Source organism: Homalodisca vitripennis, chromosome 1, assembly GCF_021130785.1.
Source record: "Homalodisca vitripennis isolate AUS2020 chromosome 1, UT_GWSS_2.1, whole genome shotgun sequence".
NCBI lineage: Eukaryota > Metazoa > Arthropoda > Insecta > Hemiptera > Cicadellidae > Homalodisca > Homalodisca vitripennis.
Genome location: NC_060207.1, coordinates 139,877,179 through 139,904,040, shown reverse-complemented (window position 1 = coordinate 139,904,040; position 26,862 = coordinate 139,877,179). Strand labels below are relative to the sequence as shown.

The 26,862-nt window shown below is 33.0% G+C and overlaps 1 protein-coding gene across 3 annotated transcripts in view; it reads right to left on the bottom strand.

Moving 5' to 3' along the window:
• The window catches only part of LOC124372091 (synaptonemal complex protein 2-like), a 73,820-nt gene extending 49,179 nt beyond the window's left edge, over positions 1–24,641 (bottom strand). For 2 of the 3 annotated variants that reach the window (XM_046830461.1, XM_046830467.1), the window contains exons 1-6: positions 24,526–24,641; positions 18,007–18,182; positions 17,590–17,658; positions 11,156–11,278; positions 9,374–9,567; positions 1,305–1,482 (exon numbers count right to left, since the gene is read on the bottom strand). In XM_046830461.1, coding sequence (XP_046686417.1) covers positions 1,305–1,482; positions 9,374–9,567; positions 11,156–11,278; positions 17,590–17,658; positions 18,007–18,180 — 738 coding nt within the window. In that variant the 5' untranslated portion in view covers positions 18,181–18,182; positions 24,526–24,641. The remainder of the gene's footprint in view (positions 1–1,304; positions 1,483–9,373; positions 9,568–11,155; positions 11,279–17,589; positions 17,659–18,006; positions 18,183–24,525) is intronic. The other variant, XM_046830473.1, reaches the window with a different exon arrangement.
• Positions 24,642–26,862: the final 2,221 nt, after the last annotated feature.

The window sequence follows — 26,862 nt, the reverse complement described above, 5'->3', positions numbered from 1 at the left end:
TAGCTACAATGTATTCATTTGGAATATTCCCACTACCACAAAAGGGCATTCCCCAGTGCGAGCGGTAACTAAAGTTACCAGCTGACAAGGAAGACTGTCCTCAGGAGCTAACGGTAACCACAGTTACCGCATTCCAAAAATGGTAGAGAGTGATAACTTTTGTGATTTATGAGTAATTTTCATATATTTCTATCATATTTAATCCAAAAAAAGTAAAAATATATTTAAAAAATTTCAGCATATAGGGAATTCTATATGTAGGAATCTTTAGCAGTGAAAGTGTTAATTTTACTATGGAAATTAAAACAAATACTCTTGCATTTTTTTACATTGTTAATTTAAAAATAAAATATTTAATATATAAAAAAACACATTATTTAAATTGCTGAAAAAAGAACATGTTCGCCAATACAGTACAATAAATAATACATCTTTTTATATTAACTATTTATAAACTTCATTTGTTAATAAATATCATTTAATTCATTTATAAATGTGCATTTCAGAATATTATTTTGATTAACAATCAATTACTCTTCATTTCCATTTATCCTTCTTTCTCTCCCATCCCCGCCAATCCAAATCAACCTCCACCCCCATCTCATCATGACTAAAGAATGCTACTATCATGTGTAAGGAATTAAAAGTGTATAGAAAATATTTTTTTACTAAGTGCTGGTTCCTACCAAAATCACTCATCCAGTCAAAATCTGTAAAACTCCCAAACTTTCAATTCAATTTATATAAAATTATAAAATAAAACCTCATGTTGATGTAAATTTAATTCTCTACAACTCCCCTTTTGACAAATTTTCTGTGGAATGAAAACACTAGAGACAGAAGTTTGGGAAATACCAATTTAAGAGAGGTTATGTAATTTGGTAACACATATAAAAACCCTATATGTACAAAAAATCAGCTTTAATTTTTTATACATTTACATTTCTCTATGACTAACCCTTACTGAGATATAGGCAAAAGACAAACCAAAAAGGATCTTTGAACTTTCCTACCCCCCCTCTTCTGCCACTCCTAGGATTAAGGACTTTTACTTTGTTCTATTGTTAGGTACCCCAAGCAACATCAAATAGTTAGTTTTTCAGCTAAGTGACTCTATCTAGAATCATTCATTGACTGAGCTATAGGGTAAAAAATGCAACGAATATAATTGTTTCTGTCAATTCTTGGATCCCATACAACAACTAACAAAGACATAAATACAGCATACAGAAACTAGCTGATTCACTTTCATCAGGTTGTTACAAAAGCATAGAACATTGAAATTTGTGTATAAAAATACTTACCGGATCAAAATTTAGAAACTTATATGAGTTAAAGTACAACAATATTGAGGGACGGTTGGTGAATAGTGATGCTGAATGTTCCTCCTTGATATAGGACCAGCAACGAGCCAAGACCTCCACCACAGAAACCTGGGTCTCGTAGTCCCCACAGAGTAGCAGATAGTTAGATAGGTTTGTCCTGGAGAATAAAATCCTTCATTAATGAGTGAATCACATAAGAATAAGAATAATTTATTTTCACTTATTTTGTACATAATTTTTTTAACAAAAATAAATACTTGTACAGTAAAAAGATTCTTAGAAAAAAAAAAAAATTACAAAATGAAAACAATAAAAGAGAGCACTAGCTAGCACTAAGAATAGAGCATCATGCCAGGAATGACTACAAAAAAATCTTAGTCACATTTACATTTAATGTAGGAACTAAACAACAACAAAAAATATTAATAAGTACCAGAGAAATTATTGCATATTACATACAAGTATTTATATTAAATCAAAAGTGAAAATTTAGGACCTCTAAGGTAAAAAACCTGTTTAGAGGCTCCATTGCTGAAATATAAATAACAAAGATAAATATCAGCTCTCAGAGACATTAGACATATAATAAAAAGTAATCTTCTAGTGCTAAAACAAAAGATTTCATGAGTCTAAAAAGTTTATAAATTAAAGATAGCTTATACAACTTATATACAGCAATATATAAAAGAATCTAATTAACAGTTAATTAAAAAAAAATTAACTTATTCAGAAAAAAACCTAAATACTACGTTTGTATATTTAAAAGAAAGTTTACATCTTCAAATTCCATAAGCCACTGTTTCAGACGTTTTAAGAAGGTATTCTTACCTTTTGATTGCTTTAAGAATGGGGAGATTTTATGATAAATTCTTGGAGCTATAAAGTTGAAAGTTTTTGTAAAAAAAGTGGTATTTGGTTTCAGTAACAATGCTTGATTTGGATTTCTTAATATGCATTTGTAATTATTGTATTGTTGTGTGTGTCCACTTCTGTTACCATTCTGTGTCCATTAACGATTAATTGTGTTGCTCCATGATGAAGCTCCAGCAATGAGCTAGGATCTCGATCACAGACACTTGAGTTTCATATTTCCCACATTGCAGCAGACTGTATTGAGTGGAAATCTCAATCTCTTGCTTAATATAGATTAGATAACTAAGAGCCTTGATTATAGAACCATCTGAGAAGATAAACTTTCCTATGCTATAAATTGTTTCTGTTTGAAATCCCTGCGCCATCCTGAGGCTAATGCTAGATTGTTCGTATATATAAATATACTGTATACTATATATACTCATTAAATTTGTACAAGTGGCAATAGCCTAATTTAATTTAAATAAACATTGAATCACAAAAAGTACTTGTTCCGCCGCGACTCGAACCTGGATCTCTCACTTGCCGGGTGAATGTGCTACCACTACATCACAGAGCCATTATATTATATTACACATAAATCACATTGAATTAATAGGTGATTCAATGTTTATTGAAATTAAATTAGGCTATTGCCACTTATAAAAATTTAATGAGTAAATAAAAGTCATTTGACAGGTATTTGGTCTTCCGATCATATGTTAGTTTGGTTATTTAAACACATGTAAAAGAAATATGTATGTAAAAGAAATGGCCAAATACAAAATAATTGAATCGTAAAAAGTGAGTGGCTCTGTGGTGTAATGGTAGCACATTCACCCGGCAAGTGAGAGATCCGGGGTTCGAGTCCCGGCGGAGCAAGTACTTTTTGTGATTCAATGTTTATTGAAATTATATATATATATATATATGTGTGTGTGTGTATGTATAATATATATATATATATATATATATATATGTGTGTATAATATAATATAGTATATGTATATATATATATATATATATATTATATATATATATATATACTTTTTATTTTTAATTTCAGAAACCAATAAACATAAAAAACTCAAATTTGGTACAGTTATTTTGATTGCAGTCTTAAATCTGGAACAATCTGTAAAAACCAACATCAGTATGAGAATATTTAAAGATTAATACAAGTTACTAATTCCAATTACAATCATTTTTACACCTTAGACCATTAAAATTGGTCAACAAATAAGGTAAATGTAAGCTTTTAAATGTAGTAACGTATAGCAAAATTGTCATTGTTTACATATTTACGGCATCACTAATCATGCATTACATTGTATATAGCATATACAGAGTAAAATAAATTATAATTAGGTTTTTTCATACATACTGTTTACATACTCATTAATTCTTTATAAGTTCTCATGAAAAATCACTATATCAGGAATATTAATCATGACACAGACTACAGTCATTGGGTAACCAAAGTTCTCAGCACTAAAAGTATTTAGATTACCTACATTGAATAAAGATGTATTCGGAATAACTATTGTTAGTTGATATAATGGTAGTTATATAATTGCTAGATCAAACCAAGGAAATAGGATGAAATAGTGAAAAGGGTTTGTGAAATGATAGCATATATTGTACTGTACCAGGATTACAGACATTTATTCCTTCAAAAAACCAATACTGAGGGTACAAACAATGGCCACAAGCATACATTTACTTTTAGGGAATTAAACTAATTGTAAATATTATTAGTAAATCAGGATGGTTTTTAATGTTAGTGTTTGTGTGTTTACCCTTGTAGGTTTATTCACACAATAACTCGAAAACCATTTGGCGTACAGTTAAAGAGATTTAGCACAAATCTAAGACTTTTGAAGAGTAAGGCAGAGCCAGAAATTAGGATTTTTCACTCATCCCCTGAGTGTAAATATTATATCCAAAGTGTAATACAAGGGAGGAAGTAGACGCTTTTCTCACTTTAGTAGGATTCTCAGTCCAACTTATGTACCAGGTGTCCCATGAAGAGGTTTAAACGTTTGATTTTATATTACTTGCCCATTTATGCACTGAACATTTTCAAACTCTACACTATTCATTAAATAGGTTTAAAAAATATTCTGTGAAAATTTCAGCTGCCACAAATAGTGGAATTTTGAAAAAACTATACTTTAAAAACAGTAAAAAAAAACAGTATTTTTGGTTTTGTAAAATTATTTATTGTCATCTTCTAGGGAAATAAAGCATTTCAATCAGAAAATTAGAACATAGCCTATTAAAAAACCTACAAATACAGTCCACAATTATTCAAACTGTAATCCATCCGCAGCGACACACTGATAACAGCACTTAACAAATGAATCGTAAGCTCTTACAAAGAAATTCTGCTGTATCTGGAGAAGTTCCTCTTCAATTGATTGTTTTAATTTCTCATCATTATTGAAGCTACGAGTATAAACTTGTTCCTTTAAGTAACCCCATAGAAAGAAATCACATTCAGTTAAATCTGGGGATCGGAGTGGCCAATCTAAAAAAGTCACTTCCACGACTATTCCAATGGCCATGAAGGTTATCATTTAGTAATTGCTTGACAGGATTTGCGAAATGAGGAGGAGCACCATATTGTTGGAAGATTGCTTGATCCATTTCTGGAACCATAAAATGAGGCAAGACTTGTTCATTTAACACCTGTTCATACCTATTCCCAGTCATTGTATTGTCTGAAATGTCGTAAGATAACACCCCATTACAACTAACAGCTGCCCAAATAGTAATTCCTTTTGATTTGAGTAGAGTCTGTTCAATAATGTATGGATTACTAGTGTTGTAATAATTACAATTATGCCTATTTACAGCATCATTGCAGTAGAAAGTGGACTCGTTTGAAAAAACAACGCCAATTATAATCCAGCTCAATGATACGAGAACGAAATTTCACTCTCCTGTCTGGATCATCTTCAAGAAGAGATTATAAACTAGGTGACTTTTATTAGCTCGTTAGCTTTGTTTTTCTTAATTACTCTCTGTACTGAAGACTTTGGAACACCAGTTTCAAGTTCAACCTTCCTTAGTGATTTCGGTTTACCTGGAGAGCGAAGCATTGATGCGCATACTAGTACTTCTCTTTCCTCATTTGGTCCTCTAGAGTACTTTTTTGGGACACTTCCAGTTTCTAATAAAAGATTTTTTCACTTAGTTATTTTTGGATTTTTTAGTAGGAGAGTAAATGGCAAGGTAAGAATTTAGACAATCATTAAAAATGTTAAATTGCTGCTCTACATTATCAGAAAACTTCATAAAAGTTCAATTTTCTTTTGAGATAAATCTGTTGAGGGGCCTCGTGTCTCTTATTGCTTTTGTAATTTTGGCCTCCCTTTCAAGCTTTTCTCCACTTATTACGGCTTCTTGGCCACAGTGGTCTGATATTGCCGTATTATCCACTGACACTGTGACATTTGGAAGATTTGTGATAGTGTTGTCAATTGCCAATGTTGTAGTAGGCATCACTTGTGTGGGTGATTTCACCAGCAGCTTAAGATAGAATGATCTTAATAGATCGGCAAGTCGAACAGTGAAAGGATGAAAGCTGTACAAAGCGTCAAAGTTGAAATCACCATGAAGATGAAATCTTGATTGCGATTGGTCATGTCTGTTAATAAAAGTTCTAATTTTGAGACACAAAAGTCTTCATTACCACTGGGATAGCTGTATATTCCAACAACCTTACTGCTAATTTTGATTCCGATTGATTCAAATCTTTTTCGGATATTTCTTTGATTTGAAAAATTGAGGCTTTGAGATTTTTGTTTCAAAAATATTGCCACACCAGCTCCTTTCGATTGATGCTGGCAGTATGCGTTTGCCAGGTTGAAATTTGAAATTGTACAAAAATCTATGTTTTGTCTGTTGAAACCGTTCTCAGTTATGACAAGCAAATCAGATCTCATATCTTCGCATAAAAGGTGAATTTCATCCAGTTTGTTAGTAGTGAATTGATGAAGCAAAATTTTTATTTCTTTATTAAAAAGTTCGTCAATTTCGTCTGTCGCTGAAGAGTGCATTCCCTAAAAAAACTGTTTTATTGTTTGTTAATGAATGGTCGGGCAGTTTTCACGCTTTACCATCGCTCTTGATAGCCTCTGTGAAGCTGTCATGTGAGAGTGTTCTTGGCTGCGCCAGAGACTGGGGCGATGTTCGCTGCATTGTGCAGGACACAGACGGGGAGGAAGGATGCTCACAAGCAGAAGCAACTGGAACAGTCTGGTGCAGAGAGGGGGGCCGTACAGCACTCGACCGAGCCCAACGACTGAGGCCTCCCACCACAAGATCGGCCAGCAGCCTCTTGTCGGGTAATCGCAGACGTATGCCGTGATTGGTAAACCAGCGTTTTCCAATCGAATTGAATTCTAATAGTTCGATTCCCTCATATTGAATGCAAAGCTCTTCTATGCCCTCACAGCAATTTGCTGGTTCATGGCATGTTCTAAGAGAGATCGTGAGATTGTGACGACGTGGCAGGGTCAACACGATAACGCCCGAAGACCTGAGGCGAGCAGTTATCTGTCGCTCTAGATGTTCGAGTATACTGCAAGTCTCGCCAGCGGCAACATCATTTGTGCCAGCGAACAGTACAGAGCAGCCCCCGGGCAGTGGTGGACTCCCTGCAGAAACAGTTGGTAGCTTGGCCCCCGGCCTGCAGGTGTCACTCACTCTGGTCAAAAAGTCCACACGTTGTTGTACAAGGCCGGCCAGGTGACAGGTGTAACTGTCTCCTTCCATACAGACAGTTGAGAATCACAAGTTTTCATACGTGTATATGTGTTTTGATCGGGTGCAATAAAGCAAAGTCAACAGTGGCACCGTATGTGATTTTATACCGTTAGAAATAGGTACCTTTTAGCCGAACTAATCTTTTCAGTCCTATGTATGTACATATTTTTTCTATGTCAGAACAACAATCCAAACTCTACTATAGTACTGGAAATATCTTTGACCATAAAAAGATACATGTATATCACAGAGTTTGAAGTAAAGGCTTTGTGACCGAAGTAGGTTTCCGAGACCTATGTATTTGTATTTTTGATAGAGGCAACAAGGCAGACTCAGCTGTGGTGTTGGAAATATAATTAATTCAAACCATAAATAATCCTAAGCGTGCAGAGCATGATATTAGAGTCCGATTAAACTCTGACAGTTTTATGCACAAACATTGAAATAATATTTACCTGATGTATACCTACTTCCATTTGAAAAATTTCATAGGACTTCATAATATTACATTACGGTTTGAATTAAAAGGCCTGAAAGCCAGGGATTGTTACTAGTTAGTTGATAGCAAACCAAGAAGCTTACCTTGAAAACTATCTTTTAGGGTCCACTGATTGAAAAAACAAGTAAGAATACACATTTTTCACATACTTAGAAATTTTTGATTGCACTGAAATCTTTTTCAACCAGTAGAGAGGATTCTAGTAGTCTGTTCACTTTGGGTTGAACTCACTCTACAAAAGTTACATCCTAACTTTTAACTGTGGATTGTGCCAGCGACGAATTTAAAACATCTAATTCATTGGAAGTACTATTTAAACACTGTTATAAAAGCTACCTGAATTAACAAAGCAGTGATTGTTTGCACTCAAAACACTCGAAACTGGTTAAAATCCTTGATATTCACTCGTATGTATTATATATTCTTGTAGAAGACAAGGTAAACTCAAATGCCATTGGAAATATCACTGAAAGTAGATTATAAGAGCTGGGAGTATTTGAACTAAAGTAGGTATCGTAACCTTACATATGTTTATATTTTCTTAAACAGGGTTAAGGCAAACTCAAATTTGACACTGTAAATACATTAGCTAAAAAAAATTAAAATCGCCTTGTGTAGTCTTTTTATACCAAAGTAAGCTTTTTTTAGTCCTATATTTTTACATATGTTTTGTCCACTGGAACAGCAAGAATTTACAATGGTACTAGTAATATTTCAAACCGGATGTCAATGCTTTTAGACAGGTAGGTTTCAAACAAGTAGCCTAATTGAACTGTGGCACCATAAATTAATACATTAGATTGGAAGTAAATTTCAGTGGCCAGAAGTAGACACTTTTTGAAGGTTTCTATAATAACAAGGATAACTAAACTATGGAATAGGAATTACCTTGAACTGAAAATATATTACAAGGGCTAAAATTGCATTCTTTTTGAGTGAATTAGGTTTCTGAGACTTAGGTATAAATTTTCTTGATCGAGACAAGAAGGCAAACTAAGCTGCAGCATCGGAAATATAATTCATTTGAACCAGACATGCTCTTAGAAGCACAAAACCTGATATTCGCAATCACCCTTAATCTTTGATCCTCTTAACCATAGACACTGAAGTAATATTTACTTAAAGTATGCCTACTTATGTTTGAAAAATATCAAAGGACTACATAATATTACATCAAAAGTGTTTTATTAAACAAGCTACTTACTTTTGAAAATTGCATATTAAGCAATGTGTAACAACTAGTATTTCATACAATACATCTCTTTTATCTTAAGTACCTAAATAATTTTAACAAAATAATTAAAAGTAATTGAGAAATATACGCTAACAAACTGAGTGCTGTCTGCTAGTCCAATATTTAAAAATATATCTAAATGTATTTAGTTGGCCTTAGTGATTATTTTCTTTTCCTATATATAATCATAATGTTAGCCAAATCCATATTATGGATCCAACTTATGGATAGCAACTTGGTGAGCTATTCTATTCATAAGAATTTTGCACGAGTCTCTCAGTGTGTGGTTCCAGATACCTGATCAAAGGGCTTGTGTTGAAAGAACAGGTAGACAGGACCAAACAGTTCCGACTACCATTGACAAACCCCGAACAATTGCTAGCCATTCTTACAGAGTTGAAAATTATGTGGGTAGGGGAGGGGGCAGATAATAATATAATAATATATACAGGACTAAGTCTCTTTTTATGTTGTAAAGTTTACAAAATAACATTAATTTACTCGTCAAAACATAAGATTTAATTAGTTATATTATATAATAGAATAAGTTTAAGTAGTCAAATTTTATTCTAAAAATGGGTTTTAAACATTTAGATACAATGTAAGAAAGTAATCAATGGAGGTGGATGTGTGGTGTTTGAATAGAGATCCAAACAGGACAGAAATGTTACACTGACAGAGGATACTTACAAACAGCCACTGACAGATGGCAATACCTCCCAGCGAGTTTCCCGAGATGAATTCTGCAGCATGCAGCTGATGTGGCTCAGGATCTGCAGCTGAATAGTGTTAGAGGCCAGCACACTAGTTACAATCTTCAACAGTGGCTCCAACGATTTTGTAAGCATACTATTAGCTACAATCTGACTGATTTTTACTATTTCCTACAACAAACAATAATAAAATCCAGGACATGTTTGAATGGTCAACAATTCTTAATTCATTGCTATTGATAATCATTAATGATCAAAGGGCTATAGACTAAAATTTTCAAGTTAAAAAGGCTTGCGATTTCAAGTATACAAAACAAAATATTAAATTTGCATACTATATTTTATTGGATTAGATTACTTCAGTATCGCCAAAAACTTATAGTTTTGATGATATGTGGGATATTTCTTCATATGACTTTGTATGAAAAGTGTGGTTTGTATACAAAATATAGTTTTTATACTTACCTTATCATGTTGCATTCTATATGTTTTATTCATAAGGAAATGTAAAGGAAACAGGATTTTTTCACACATTTCCAACATTCAGTGATACAAGAAATCAGTAGCACTACATTTGGAGATCTGCAATCTGATCTCTTCTGTAGGTGGATAACTAACTTAACACGTAACTAAACTCTAGGTTAAAATAAACAAGTTGTATTAAATAACTGTGATGTGCATAAATCAGGAATCACAACAACCATATTGTGTGTCAACTCCATGCACTCCATCCCTAAAACATCAACTTAATATAAACTAAACTTTAATTATCAAAATCATAAAACAGAATACAGGTTACAATAGTTCTACACTAAACAACCAACCACTTTTCTTTTACCACTGAATAAAAGCAAATGTCCAGAAATCCTGTTTCCTTCCATTGTCAAAAACACAATTTAAACAAAGTACAAGGAAATGCTCATTTATAATATATTAGTCATAATTTTTGTAACTCTTTCGGTAGACTTCTTATGTGAATAATGAAAAGTTCCAAGTTTTAAACTTTAAACGTATAGTAAAAAATTTTGTTTACAAAATTGATTGAATAAGTGTTAGAGAAGACTATCACTCAAGGGGCTGAAAAATTGTATTTCTCTGCATGTCTATCTGTCCACATGATATCTTGAAAATGAACTGGCCTATAGACTTGACATTTTTAGTGAAGCTATTTTTCTATATATATATATATATATAAAAACACTGAGTTTGATAATGACGTATGGCACTCCATGGGATTTAGCTGAGTGTAGGTGAATACCTTTACACTGGTCTTATGAGTAACCATAAAAAAGTAGCAGAATAAATCAATTCTAAACAATCATATGAGTCCATCTACATATATCTATTTAGATTTACCTCTGTAGTGGGGCTCAGGAAATTGAAATTTAATTAGTTTACTGGTCTCAAAATGATGGTTATAAGAGCATCTACTGTAGTTTTATAATGATAGCATTCTTCTTCTTCTTTTTCTTCTAAGGCATGGCCTATTTCCATGCACTTTAACCTCTGATAATAGCCTGCATTACTCATTAAATTCAAAGTTTAATTGTTTAAAACTTTTTTAATAAAAAGTAGATGTATTTTATTTTGTATAGGCTAAAATTGGGCATAATTGATTAATATTATTCCTGTATTTGTGAGGTTTATTGTAAATAGTAAACTGGTTAGTGTTAGCTGACCAATTATGAGGTAACTAAACTATGAAATGTTCAAAGCAGGATTACTTGTCTGAATTAGATTACTTAAATTTTAAACTTACCAACGATGTAATTGTGCATTTTTCAATGATGTTATCATCTTTTATGAATGTAGCAGAGATCACAAACAAAAGTCCACTTATTAAACTGACTTTTTCTACAAGCTGTTCCCAAACCAATGGGTCCTGGAATATTTACACCATTAGTTTTATCTATTAATTGTACAGAGTGTAAAAAACATTGTTTGTATATCTAAATCTTTCTCTCAGAAATTTTATTTACCACCACTAATAAATCTTGTACATAAATTTCAAATGTATTTACAATTAATTTTATTCATCTATTTTACAGACAACATATAAATCATGCAGGCAGTAAATGACAATAATCACATCTTGGGTGAACAACAAGCGGTTAGCACCGATATGGCAAACACTACTTCAAATGCCATTAGACTATTTTTGTGTGAATTACATTAGTGCAAGATTAACAGTTAAGTCATTGTTTAAAAATGTTGATATTTAACTTATCTTATCATGATGGCTCAAATAAGGTGTCTTTAAATGTTTTTGCTTTATATATTTAATATTACATTTTTATTTATATATTTTATTACATTTGTAATATTTTGCACATGGTTAGGTTCTTCTTTAACACGTTCGCTGCTGCAAAACGGACAACCATACACGACGAGTGCTGAGAGCACACTGACTGGGTTTCTAAACAATGGCGCTGTGCAGTAGATCTACGTCATGCGCGCCTGGCGCGAGGCAGCCGTGCAGTAGATCTACCGCAACCGCATTGAACGTGTTAAATAAAAAATCCAACCATTTTGAAATATTACAATTTGAAAAATTTTAACAGCTTAACCCGTTAAGGAGGCAATTAACATAACCTGACTAGGACTAAATATTGGAAGTGATTTTGGCAAAAATGCATGTGTGTACTAATATAAAAATATTAATAGGATGAGTTTGGATACAAATAAATTAGTCAATTTTTCAGGACATTTTAGTCTATTCTGTTGATCTACAATCACCAACCATGTGAACATTACAATTTTATGACATTGTTGCTTTCTCCAAATATTTTTTATTTAATTTTTTTAGTATATATTTACACTTGTTTTAGTAAGAAAAACACAAAATCAAAAGCAACTTTCAATATTTTATTACTTTTTTGTTTATCTGTTTTATAAGTTTTTTTTATTAAAACAGCACAATGATTTTTTTTTCATGGATAACAAAACAATCAAAATTCACTTACATTTTTTTTACTTTTTTATGATTTTATAACAAGCTCCTGAATTAGTTGTCTGGGAGATGAAATAAAGCTGTTTGTTACATTACATTTTTATTATTGAAATAATAATAAAAATAAACTATTTACATTACAATGGCCATTCATTTACTTTTTATAATTCACTTTTGTGTCAGTCTTTGAGTATCATTGATATCTCAATATCATTGTCCAAGCATCTGTCTATTTCTGAAATACGTAAATTGTCTTATTCCATGAGACAGAAGAACTAAAAACTCATTCAAAAACTATAAACAGTTAAACACTAAACATTGAGAACACGATACAAAGACTGTAAGCAGAACATTGACAAAAATGTAGCATATGGCAAAATGTAAACAATAACAACACAAGCTATTAGTTGTGGTTCCAGTGTGCAAACATAACGAAACAAAACGGAATAATTGCTTATAATAAGGATGCACAAGGCCACAAAAACTGAAATCTAGCGTAAAAACAAACAAATACGTGATTGTTAGCATCTAGAAAAAGCACAATGAGTGCCACTCAGGCAAGTTCCCCAATGGGTTCATTATAACAAACATTTCTTTTTAATTTTTTGCACACAGCTTCTTACTAGGCAATCAGTCATGCAACATTACAATGCTTTAAGATTAACCATTTAAGAGCCACAAATTTCTAAGGGAAAAAGGATAGGTGCAAAAACAAGCACATGAAGCCCGTGACCATAACGTAAAATATATGTCTCAAATATACCTTGTATCTTATATGTTATCCCAGGAAAAGTACCAAGAAGCTTATCCATAGAGTTCAGGGACTTCATGTATATAAGGCGGATGTTTAGAGGGTTAAAAATATTTTATTTCAAAGTTTACAAAAATGGTTTTCAACCAAAAATTTCAAACCCAAATAAATATTACACCTATAAATTTGGTGTATGCTATAATTGGATTTTTACAAGATCGAGAATAGACTTATTCCATTTTTTTTATTTATTACAATAATTATAAAGGGTATTTAAAAACTCTCTGGTAACCACTCAGGCATTTGTACTTCGAATTAAAAGAACAAAAACTAACTTATGTCATATAAGCTTGGTTTACATTTTTCTATATGTTACTTCAAGTCAATATTTACAAATAATTGATTTACAGTGTTGTAAGTATATATGACTTTCTCTTGTTAAAACTGAACTGAGAACATACAAAAATAAATTTTCTCCAGTTTAAAAATGGATGTTGATTTAAAATAATAATGTAGTTTTTTTTAAATGACATAAAAAATCAAATATCAAATATTACAAGAACTATCTAAGATATCAAAGTATAGTTTGTAGACATCAGAATAAAAATAACAAAGAGAAAATTCAAGTATACGAGGGGGTACCCAAAACAAACCGGAATTATTTTATAAAAATTATATATTATCAAATTTTTTACAATACGACCTTATCTCCTTCAAAATAATCTCCATTACAACTAATACACTTAGTTCGAGCTGCAAGCTCGAGCTTCGTTTTTTTATTAACCTCTTCAACGCTGTCAAATCGTTGACCTTACAAGCCTCTTTTCATGTGTGGAAATAAAAAAAAGTCGCATGGAGCGAGGTCAGGCGAGTAAGGTGCATGGGGCAGCGGAACCATGCCGTTTTTGGCTAAAAACTGCCTAACTGAGATGGCTGTGTGTGCCGGTGCGTTGTCGTGGTGGAAGAACCAGTCTGCCACAAATCGGGTCTTTTCTGGCGAACACTGTTGCGCAATCTTCTTAAAATCTCCAAATAAAATGTTTGGTTGACAGTCTGACCTGGAGGAACAAACTCAGAATGAACAATGCCTTTAGCATCAAAAAAGCAAATCAACATGGTTTTGATGTTTGATTTGACTTGCCGACATTTTTTTGGACGAGGTGAAGATGGCGACTTCCATTGGCTTGACTGTTGCTTCGTTTCTGGGTCATAACCATAGCACCATGACTCATCACCAGTAATTACCTATTCCAGAAAATCGGGATCATTTTCGAGATGTTCTTTCAGAAGGCGGCAAGTTTCAACTCGATGTGCCTTTTGATGGTCAGTCAGAAGTCGAGGAACAAATTTGGCAGCAACCCTTTTCAGTCCTAAATCTCCTGTTAAAATTCGCTGAACCGAGCTCCAAGTTAACCCACTACTCTCTGATAGTTCCTCAATTGTCTGTCGACGGTCGGTGAGCACAAGTTCACGAATTTTCTCAACATTTTCGTCCGTTCGAGAGGTTGATGGACGTCCAGAACGAGGTTTGTCTTCAATCGACATGTCGCCATCTTTAAATCGAGCGAACCACTCGTAGACCTGAGTTTTCCCCATAGCATCATCTTTGTAAGCTGTATTCAACATTAAAATAGTTTCTGCAGCATTTTTACCAAGTAAAAAACAAAATTTCACAGCTGCACGTTGTTCACTTAAACTTGCCATGACAAAAAACGAAACAAGAACAAAACAGGGTTAGCGAAAACAGTCACTACGAACGAACAGAATGCACTAGGACAACGGAACTGGGGTCACTGAGCTCGCAATGGGTTCCTAGCTGCAGGAATGTGTACTACACGCTGCCGGCTGCCAGCAATACAATTCCGGTTTTTTTTGGGTACCCCCTCGTACAAAGGCTATCCAGAAAATAAGACATTTTTGAATGATGCAGCAGTTGGCGGGGCTACAGCCGCTATCTTGGTATCAAAACACTCTGGCATTCAGTATGCATCGAGCTGTAGTTGAGCGCTGTCTGTATCTCTTTTACTTTTCTCACTTAATTAAAATGTGCGCTGCAATTGAATATTCCGCCACTCAAAAGGCCTTACAAAAAAATGTTATTAGTATGAGGTTTGTGAGTTTTCAATGGAGAAAATAAATAGCATAAATACTTTATTAAACAACAACTTTGTATTTTATGAAATATTATTTTCAAATCAATACTAAACCTAAAGAAATGGTATGTCCAACAAGTTTTGGGATTGGTTCCAAAAATTAAAATTTACTGCAAGTACCATTAAAATTGAATTGATACACTTGGTTTGCGCATCTGCCACTTCTCAAAAGCCCACTGGAAGTTAAATCCGGAATATTGTTGAGAAAATTTGTCGTTGCCTCTACAACCACCTCGATGGAGTCGAACAGATGTCCTTTGAACTCCGTTTTCATTTGCGGAAGCAATAAAAAGTCTGGTGGAGGCAGGTCCGGTCTGTAAGGGGGGGGGAGGGTGAGGCAACGTTGCTACGCCGAATTTCGCCAGCATATGCCGCACAACAATCGCATTGTAACAAGGCGCATTGTCATAGTGAAGTTTGCAATTCTTTGCAATGGCTAGTCACACGTGTATTACATGATTTTGCTGGCGTGTCAGTACTTGCACGTAAAATGCAGCGTTTTTGGTAAAAAAAAACAACCATCCTGGTTTTGATTTTGAAATCCAAAATTTTGGGTCGCAGGAATCCCTATGTGTGCCATTCAGATTGTTGACGTTTTGTTTCCAGGTGTACTGGAACACCCATGATTCATCACCAGTAATAAATAACGTTATCGAGAAAATCCTCATCTACCTGAACGTAGTCCAAAATTTCTTGTAAAATTTCCACCTGGGACAGTTTTTGTTCCTTGCTCGTCTTTCAGCACCAGCTTTGAACATACTTATCCTCATCACACAATCCTCTGTTACAATGGTGTGGATGGTTCCGATTGAAACCATCTTAAGTCTCTTCATTAATAAGGGCAATGGTTAAACGCCTTTTAGAGTTCAAAACTGTTTTCACTTTGGCCACCTGAGCATGGGCTCGAGCGGCTGCCAGACGTACGATGTGGTGATCCGTCTTCGACGAGCTCCCAGCCTTCCTTTAACATTTTGTGTCACTCAAAACTCTTGTGCAGCATAAGGCATCATCCCCATAAGCCTATTTAATGTCTCGGATGCAGACTTCCCGAGTTTAAAGCAAAACTTTAAAGTGTAGCATTGCTCATTGGTCCGCTCCATGCTGGCACGATGACAAAAAAAATACACATCACAAAAATTCACGTCCTGTTTCAACACATGCCTACATGTGACTGATTTAGAATGCGCCTGAAGGGTGGGGAACTCCCCTACCGAAGCCGCCCGGTTGGATCCCCACCGCTCCCTTGAGGATACGGACCCTGTAATTTCAAAGAAAAAAATTAATTTTTTCACAATATCAGTATTAATGTCAGATTTGCTAAATGGACCTTTCACTGCCAACACCCTATTCTACGAAATTTTGAAAAAAAAATAGAGTATGCAACATCTCTTTTAATCAAAAGAGCCAGTTTTTCTTATATCCAGTAACACTGGGCGTCTTAAAAAAATATCAATATTTGTGCAATTTCATTTTTGTCTTACTTTGTTTATTTGAAACACACAAAAAAGTATAGTGCAAAGATTAAATTTGTACCAAATCATCTTTAATCGTGTTGGCTATGCACTCTTCAAGGACCAAGTCTTGAGTCCGCTGTTTTGGACTTATACTCCATGAAGTTATGTTCAAGTGATTTGCTATAAATATTTAGACATTTGTACTTTGTCTTATTATATAGAATACAATAAAGTTGTTTTGAAAATACAGTAAATAAAAATTATCTTGATGATGGTGAAGTCATGAATGAAGTTTCCATTATTGACAGTAATGATGATGCTGACAATTTGCTGATTGTTTTGTATAATCAAAATAATTTAGGTGTTTCCATGTGGTTTATTCAGTGATTTAAAGTATTTTTTGTTTACAATGTAGACCTGTAACATGATTAACTTAAAGGTTTTGTTGAAAATATGAAAATTTGTTTAAAAAATGTATTATATATAAAGGAAATGAGTATTTATGATATTTGAATGTTATCAAATAAAAAAACATTAAATGAGCTTTACAATAACATGTAGGTTTGAACTGAAATATGTTTTCTTATATAAAAAAACTTTAAACATAAAATAAACTAATTAAAAAAGTAAGCTTTAATTTGTAATTCTTTGTGGAGTTATATTTAGAATTTCTTTGTAGTGGATTGTATTCCCTAATATGCACAAATATTTTATAATAATCTATGTGTTCCCTACTTCTTTGTACAGTATTAGCTAGCACAATAACTGGTTAACTCTTTACATAGAATGTAACATTTACGTACATCATCATGACTGTGTTTACTTTCATTAGCATAACTCACTATATACAAGTAGAGTAATTAAATTAGAGGAAACATTACTTACTATATTAGAATCTAGAAAGTGCTGGAGGCAACTCAAAACGCAAGATACATGCAAACATTTCACATCATGCTGAAACATGCACATAATTTATCTAGACAAAGGATTTGACAAATACACAAGTATTAATATACAGATAAGTATGTTATAGTCTTGATATTTTGACTTTCAAGTAGCACAGTGGTGTGTATTGAAGCTTGTATAAGTTCTAAGAGCAAATCTCTATATATATATAAAAGACAAAGCTCTCACTCATTACTAATTCTCCAACTTCTTGATATCTTCTTGAAGTTGAAATTTAGCACACATATACATCATGACTTAAGTAGAAAGGCATAAACATGTTCATTGAGATCAAAGATCCTTATAGATTGAAATAGGGTTTCAACACCTAATTTAATAATCAGATTTATTACAAACCTGTGCATCTTTTTTCAACAATCTGTACAAGTACAACAATGTTTTTAAATTGAAGGCTTCAACCACATCTGAAGTTGATGATAGAAATAAATTCAACTGTTCTATATTCTTTTCTTCGATAGATACTTGGATAACATCACTGAGTTTTTTTGTTGCGTCCATCGTTTTATTCATATCTGTAAAATATAATTAATGTTAACATGTTATAACAGCTCTCTGTTATAGTAATATCTGTTAATTACATCTACATACATTTGTAAAGAGTTCAAATACACCTTTCATAATTTCATTTTAGTTTTGATTATTCTAACAACTCGTATAGTAAGTGGCATGAGTGGTTGCATTTGAACGATTGATAAAAACACTATATTGTACTAAAAACAATGCTCTACTTGGCGACTAGAATAATTGTACCTATATGAAGAAGTGCAACATTTGTGTGCTGTCATCAGTTGTTAATCACTCATTGAAAGGATACGCAGAGTAATGCAAAAAGGCTGTATTTGTTTAAAGAATTACAATTACTTGCTGATTTATATTTCTGTGCATTTTATTTATTGTGACTATATTTTATACTAAAAAAATAATGTGTGATTTGACGCCGGAAAAGTTGTATGATCTGGAACGTGATCTGAGCACAGAAAATACCAACTGGAAATATCCCTGGCCATTAGTGGGCACCACCCCACACTTCTGGCAAAAAAAAAAAAAAAAAAAAAAAAAAAAAAAAAAAAAAAAAAAAAAACTAGTAACATATTTATGATAATCTAATCTAAATCTACTTATATCGTGTAATAATAAGAAGTATGTAGAGGGTCAGAGTGGCCTTCTCGCCGACACAGCTTCCTTTTAGGGAACATAAAACAAGAACCGATTGTCATAATACCATGTAATTTTCAAAATAAGTCAAACAGTCTGTTCTTTCTAATAATGTAGTTTTTATGTTCTTGGTAAGAAAAATTGGTCCAAAAATAGTGGTCTCCTGATTAAACCACAGTACCGCATTTTCCATGTACTTCATTGTTGACGGGAGTGATGATTGTGGTGGCAATTTTGAACACTTGTTTAGATTACCTAGAATGGCAGAGCAATCTTCACTATGACAGTACCAGACTCATACTTAATATAGCAACACAACACCACTCAGATTTTGTTACTACAACCCTCTGTTCAGCATAAGGATATCTCAGCAACTTACACTCGAAAAGACTCTCATATTAAATTAAGGAAAGTTATGGTTATGTTTATTTACATTACCATATTTAACCCTTGCAGATCTATGCAACTTGGCATACAATGACCACCAAGTGCTGTCATCTAAACATTATCAACCCAACAGTTTAGAAAATGACATAACTATAACTCTAAAAAAATCATTTTTAATTTAACAAGTTCAGGAAGACTTTAATAAGTGGCCTACACTCGTTATTCGGTTGTTTTTAATGAACAATTCGATATCTTATCCAACTTCGATACATAATAATCATACACAATAAGATTTTTAATAAATTACTGTATCAAGAAGAATCTTGTACATTACAATAAAATTTTAAAAAACATAAATTTAACACTAACACAACAAAACCAACCAAGGCCTAGACTTAGATATCAAAGAAACCTTACAATATTTATAACTTGCCCAACTTGATATAAATAAGTAACCGCTTTCGTGAAATGGAGGAAAAAGGGTACTTTGGGATTATACCGACCACACCAGTATGAAGAACACAAAAATATAAATTTATAGAAACAAACATAATGGAACGAAAAAATAACTCTTGAATTAAAAAATTACAAACTTACAACGATTATCAATTGTTAATGGGGTCAGATTCCGTTATATGCCCCCAACGCTTAAACTTTTTCAATGAACTTAGAACGTTATAAAACAATGTAGTTGAGTAACAGAACAAACATTCCATCAATCAACAAGCATTTCCAGGTATTGTGATCTGTATTTTTGTCGCTGTTATCTTATCTTTATCGAGAATCCCGATTACGGCAGGCCGCACGGCATCACATGATTAAGTTTTTTGCACGGTACATAATATTGCCTTTTCATTACAATTCAATTTATATTTCTGATCAGCCCCTCTAGAATTTGATATTTTACTGATAGGTACTATGTCGAGGGATGTTTTTCTTTCGTCGACATCAGCGCGGGCTTCGGCAGGACCTTGGTGCTACTGAAGCCCGTGCTGATGGCCGGAGGCACTCGCATTTTGAGTGGCGGAGTGTGAACAAGAATAAAAACAAGTTTTGTGTGTTTTTTTCAATAAAGAGTTTAGTTTTTGTTTGGTAATGTTTGTTTTTGTTGAATCTTTATGTTTGGAGATATGTACGGGTAAAACACGGAAGTACAACAAAGCGACGCACCAGCTGAACGGGCGGCGAGACTCTGCAATCACGTTATCTACAGGACCCGCTCGACTTTGACCTATGTCTGTGGACGGGGAGGGGTTTGCGATAAGACAATTCCTGTTTTATATTGACGAAATATTGTTCTACGCTAATCTAGTAATCAGTAGAAGCCAAATGTCAAATAACGATTCATGTCTGGGTGTGGTCGGTATAATCTCAAAGTACCGGAAAGAGCCATGAAGCAAGAGCCAAACCCACATGTTGAAGCCACTTAAACAAATCTCATCACTTGTAAGAAATATCTTACATATATTTCTCACATTTATCGCCATTTTCAAAAACTGTAGATATTAGTTACTTCTTACTGTTTATTGTTTACATTAAAATTACTATAACTAATAAGTTGAAATCATATGCTGAGTTAAACCAATTGTAATACTGATTTATTCCTTCAGATAAGACATCGAACCATTCGATAAAACAACTGAATAACGAGTGTAGGCCGCTTATTATAGTCTACTCCACGTTCATGACGACGGCTAATTTCCCCACTTTTTATTTGCCATTGAATTTTTAATGATAATTTGAAAAGAACCGTAATCGTTTATTTTATATTAAACAACTAAGTGTAATGGAAAAAGTATGTAGGCTTTACAATTTTACAAAAAAAAAAACTTCAATAGGACCTACGTTTTTTTAAATGTATCTTCATGTACCCCAAAGGGTACCTCAAATATTAAGCATTTGTGCGGCTGATGGGGTATACTCATACTTGACAAACCACCAGGACAAGAAAAAAATTAAAACGCAATAAGGAAATGTATCAAAACCAGATGCACAACGCGCTTTACGAAAGTCCGATGTGTACCTGATGGAGTACATACGACGCCAATTGTGTGTACCCAATGGGATACCATCATCGCAAACGTGTTCAAATTTTGAAACTATAGCGTAACTCTATTATTATTGCTAACGCAATAATCCAAAATGTATAGAAAATCTAGTATGCCTATACAATGTCAAAACAATAAAGAATTTTTTTTAATTAGTTATAGATTCTACTAAATACATACTTATAAATTATGTTAGTCCGCTGACATACATGGCTAGCTCGGCACTACCTACTTGATATCTTTCATTGGTCTATCACTCTTAGGTAATATTAATTTTGTAATTTTATATGAAGCTAGTATTTAGAATTGATCTTTACCTATATTTTGGTGTAAATTTAATGTTTATCAGTAAAACACGATTACGTAGTATAAAGTATAAAAAATACACAATGCTGATCTATGTGGCTCGTGATATTTCTCGATCTTATGGGTGAGCCGAGTTTTTTTAATGTTATTGTAAAATTTATGTATTTAAAATTGTAATGTATGAGATTCGTCTTGTTACAGTAAATGTGTATAACTCTTATTGTGTACAATTTTTACATTCATCGAAGTTGGATAATATATTGGGGTAGAGTACACTAAGCGGACCCAGTTTCTTATATCGAAAATGACAAACGGTTTTACTTAATCATAACCATCGATATAATCAATCGATACTAATTAATTATTTTGAACAATTGAATTAAATAATCTATATCAAAAGCTGTAAACACTTTCAAATAATATGGGTAAGGTAATATTTCAATTTTACATTTAAGTAAAATTTGATTATTAAAAATGGTAGTCAAATTAGAAAACTACACGACATTGCTTTGAAAGATAAAAAGACGTGTTTTTCTTGGCTTCAACATGTTGGACTTGTACCGAAAAACCCATTATGTGAAATTTGTGGGAAAGAAACAACTGTAACTGTGAGAGGAGTAAATATGGTCGGCTTCAGTTTTCCTAATTTTTGTTAGGCTATAATAATTTGTTTGATCCCTGTAAATATTAAATTCATATTTTAATTTAAAACATATGATTGTTATTGAGGACTACAGATATTTTTATATCGATTGATAGTCTACGATTTGAGATGCAAATATTAGGTATCGATAGTTACATTCTTTGATATAAAAAATCGGATCCGCTTATTGTACCCTACCCATATATTGAATTGTTCGATAATAGCAATCGAATAACGAGTGTAGGCCGCTTAAGTCTCCCCTCAGCCTGAGGCAGTACTTGTGACTAACTGGAAAACTGATTAAATTGGCTCTTGTCGGTATAAAAATATACAATTCCTAGAAAGTTTAAAGACTAAGATAGCAATGTTTACAAATTTACATTTTTCCCCAGCACAAGCTCAATAAAACCAATAGGGGGTACGGTCCAATAAGCGGACCCGGTTTTTTATATCGAAATTGGCAAACGATATTACTTAATCATAACCATCGATATAATCAATCGATACTGATGAATTATTTTTAACTTAAATAATCTATATGAACAGCTGTAAACACTTTCAAATAATACAATTAAGGTAATATTTTAAATTTCACGTAACATTGTGTATTAAAATGGCCGTCAATCTTAGGAAGCTTCACGAAATTGCTTTAAAAGACGATAAAATATGTTTTTTATGGCTTCAGGATGTTGGGTTAGTACCTAAGAATCCATTATGTGATATTTGTGGAAAGGTAACAAATGTAACTGTCAGAGGAGCTAACATGGTCGTCTTCAGATGCAAAAAAAGAAGGTAATGGTGGACACAACTTTAGTAAAAACGTTTTCGTTCTGTTTCATTTAGTTAAAGTTATGAGTTTCCCTGATTTTGGTTATGTTCATTTATTATTTGTTATTAAATTCACATTTTAATTTAAACATATGATTGTTATTACTTTTATATCGATTGATAGTCTATGATTCGATATGCGAATATTAGGTATCGATGATTATATTCTTCGATATAAAAAACCGGGTCCGCTTATTGGACCGTACCCCCAATAGGCTACATTTGATTTGTACACATAGTCTATATCTGAACTAAATAACTATTTTTATATTTAAATGTACGCATACTTAGTATTTACACAAATTACAAGGCCTAAATTACATAAAGTAATTGTTATTGAATGATTATTTACTGTGTAATGATTAAGCCCAACACTTATTTAGGCAGCTTAAATAAAAAAAGGTGTAATTTGAATAGTCATCAAGCTTCACGAATTAATCAAATAAATACTATAAGGCTTTGGAAGACTTTAATAAGCGGCCTACACTTGTTATTCGATTACTATTATCGAACAATTCGATATATTATCCAACTTCGGTGTAGTTAAAAGTCGTACACAATAAGAGTTAAAATAAATTACCGTTACAAGAAGAATCTTGTACATTACAATTTTAAATACATAAATATTGCAATAATATTACAAAACAACAAAAACAACTATGGCCTAGACTTAGATATCAAAGAAACCTTACAATGTTTATAACTTGCCCAGCTTGATATCAATAAGTACCTGCTTTTGTGAAATAGAGGAAAGAATTCGCCCCAAGTGTTACCAGGAGCCAAACCCACATGTAGAAGCTACTTAAACAAGTCTCGTCATTTGTGAGAAATATCTTGCATATTTTCCTCATATTCATTGCCATTTTCTAAGTCTCAAAATATTAGTTACTTCTTGTTGTTTATTACTATAACTAATAAGTTGAAATCATATGCTAAGTTAAATCAATTGTAATATTGAATTATCCTTTGGATAAAAACAATCGAACCATTCGATAATAGCAATCGAATAACGAATGTAGGCTGTTTATTAAAGTCTACCCTAAGGCTTTCCTAAGTATTGTAAATTCAATTGATTTTTAGTTTTGTAGACCTCTGAGGTGGCCTTGACACCCAAGTGGAGAATAGGGTTAACATTTTAATTTAATATCATTCAAACATAATATAAACTTATGCAATTGTGAATTATAATGCCCTACTAAAACTAATCAGTAAATAAAGCAACTTCGAAATAATTGCCCTGCAAGACAAAATCCCACAACCACAGTATGTAAACAGAACATTTTAAATACTGTCAACATTCTTATGCAGTAGGTCTAAAACACTGAAGGTAGAATAGCAATTTGTTTAAACCATTAGGACTAACTACTTCTATTGCAGCATCTATGAAAACAAACATTCAAGAGTAATAAAAAATATAAAATATTACAACTGATAATTTTCAGTTAACTAAACTACATAATATTTACCATCAAATAACTCATTACTTACTTTTCACCGTTATCCGTGACTACATACACCAACTAACGAGTTATTTTCAAAACGTAATTTTATATCGAATCAACTCTATTCTATTTGTTTTATCATCTGTGTTAGTGCGTTGTTTTGACAAGCTTTAGAAGCAACTAGATTATTAAACTAAAGTCGGAAAACGGAAGCCACTGCTTCATGTATTTCCCTTACACATTCACACACAGTCACGTTATAACAAATACTATTAGCGTTTCTGAGCTGTAAATACACTTTTACACTCCTAAGTTAAATTATACTCATTTCAAGATATTTCAATCTGTTATAAATTTTAGAACAATGAATTTGACTTAAAATTGAAAGAACGATGTTTCGGAACCCTTAATCAGAGAGTAAAACAGTTTTTATAGGCACTAAAGATGTACCGCACGTCAAATGTTTTTGCAACATCTCATGATATTTTATTGAAGAGAGTCAACTATTTCAGAAACAACTATTTTACGCTAATATGAAGAAGTACTAAAGCATTCTTAGAGAAAGTACTTATGATTTAATGTGGCAGAACCTATTGGTAGTTTTGAAATGAATGTATGCACATTTGAAATACAAATATTTTTTATTGTAATACAAATGTTCAACACAAATACATTGTAGCTTTATAGTCCAATCAATTTAGATACTGATCCTTGCAAAAATTTCCAGAAAGCTGAAAATTTGCATAGATGTTAAAGAAACCATTGTTATGAAATTGTGAAAAGTCCCCATCGATCCCATGTCTGCAAAAATGTTTGTTCAAGGTCAAATTTCGTAAAATCTTTTTTTAATTTTTCAGTGAAACTGTTAGTTTTATGATAAAATATGTCAGACAAAAATTGTAGATCATGCAATTATCTACAAAAAATGTCCTTACACTTTTTTCATAACACTAACCATTTTTGAGAAAAAGCGATTACAAAATTGTCTTACGCTGTATTGTTCATAACTAATTTGAGAGGAGTTATAATTTACTTATTTATTCAAGTTAAGGGTAAATCCATGTTAAAATACAACGTAGAAGGGCAATACAAACAAAGAATCTATAATGAGATATCAGTACAAGCACCATCAACTAATAACAATGACTAAGAAATATCCAGCAACTAAAAATAGCCAATAGAGTAAGAAGGTAAACCACGGGAAAACCTAAAACAACAGCAATATACAAAAAAAAACTATCTGTAAATAAAATGAAACAAAACAACGTAACAATGCAATAGATGACGATAACAATATTCTAGAACAATAACAATTCAGCAACAGTATCAATAATATTCATTGACAATGTAAAATATAACAATAAGAACACACCAATAATGTAAGATAATACTAAGACAAGATAACTATATTTGTGAGCATGTGTCTGACGTGTGCATGTGTGTAAGTGTGTGCGTGCATGTACGTGTGAATGTGCTAGTAAAAGAGAGTGATTTAAGATAATAGTTGTTGGCACACACTGTAGGCCAGGCCGTCATCAAGACCGCAACTTCACTGACCTCCTTCTCACAATGCTACGCTGTCGTGGAAGAAATCAACACCACCATAAACAAAGTTAACGAGACGGGGAAGCCTCGCCATAGGACAGTGGAAGTCATAGGCAGTCCTTGATTGGCGACCAAACAACTCCTTAGAACGTGTACAAGATGAGACCATGAGGTCAACTTCAGATAAGAGTTCAGGATAGTGAATATGACCGTTGAAAATCTTGAAAAATAGTACTGTCCACCACGTCACGCCTTAAGCGTAGACGAGGGAGTTTTAGGCCGACCGCAACAGCATTGGTGGGGGAAAATCGGAAACCCATCCTTACGCCGATCAGTCACCGAAACCTTCTCTGGGCAGCTTTAAGCCTATTAATGTTGTCTGTCGTGTGTGGAGACCAGACATGGAAGGCATACATTAAACCTTATCTACCAGTACATGGCACGCAGCACAATGGGATTGTGATTCCTTTAGTAGATAAAACCCAGACCATGTGCATGTGTCAACAAAATGCAGGCAATAACAGTTACCTCAAAGATAAGCTCTCTACATAAATCACTTACATCTGTTCTAAATTCAAAATTTACATGTATAAAATTGCAGAACTTCCGTGAATGTGATTCTTCCTGCAAATGCACTTTCCAACTGTTAGCCACTAGGTACATGTAGTATCAGTTCCTCAAAGATGTACCAGTGCTCGGAAATACAAATTAAGTCGAAATATGACTTACCAGAGACTTTTTTTAATCACAAGTGTTATATTTCATAGCCCCTGGGTATTGAGAAATAAACATTCAATATTAAAAGAACCAACACATTCATCAGCGAGGCTAGTTGTAG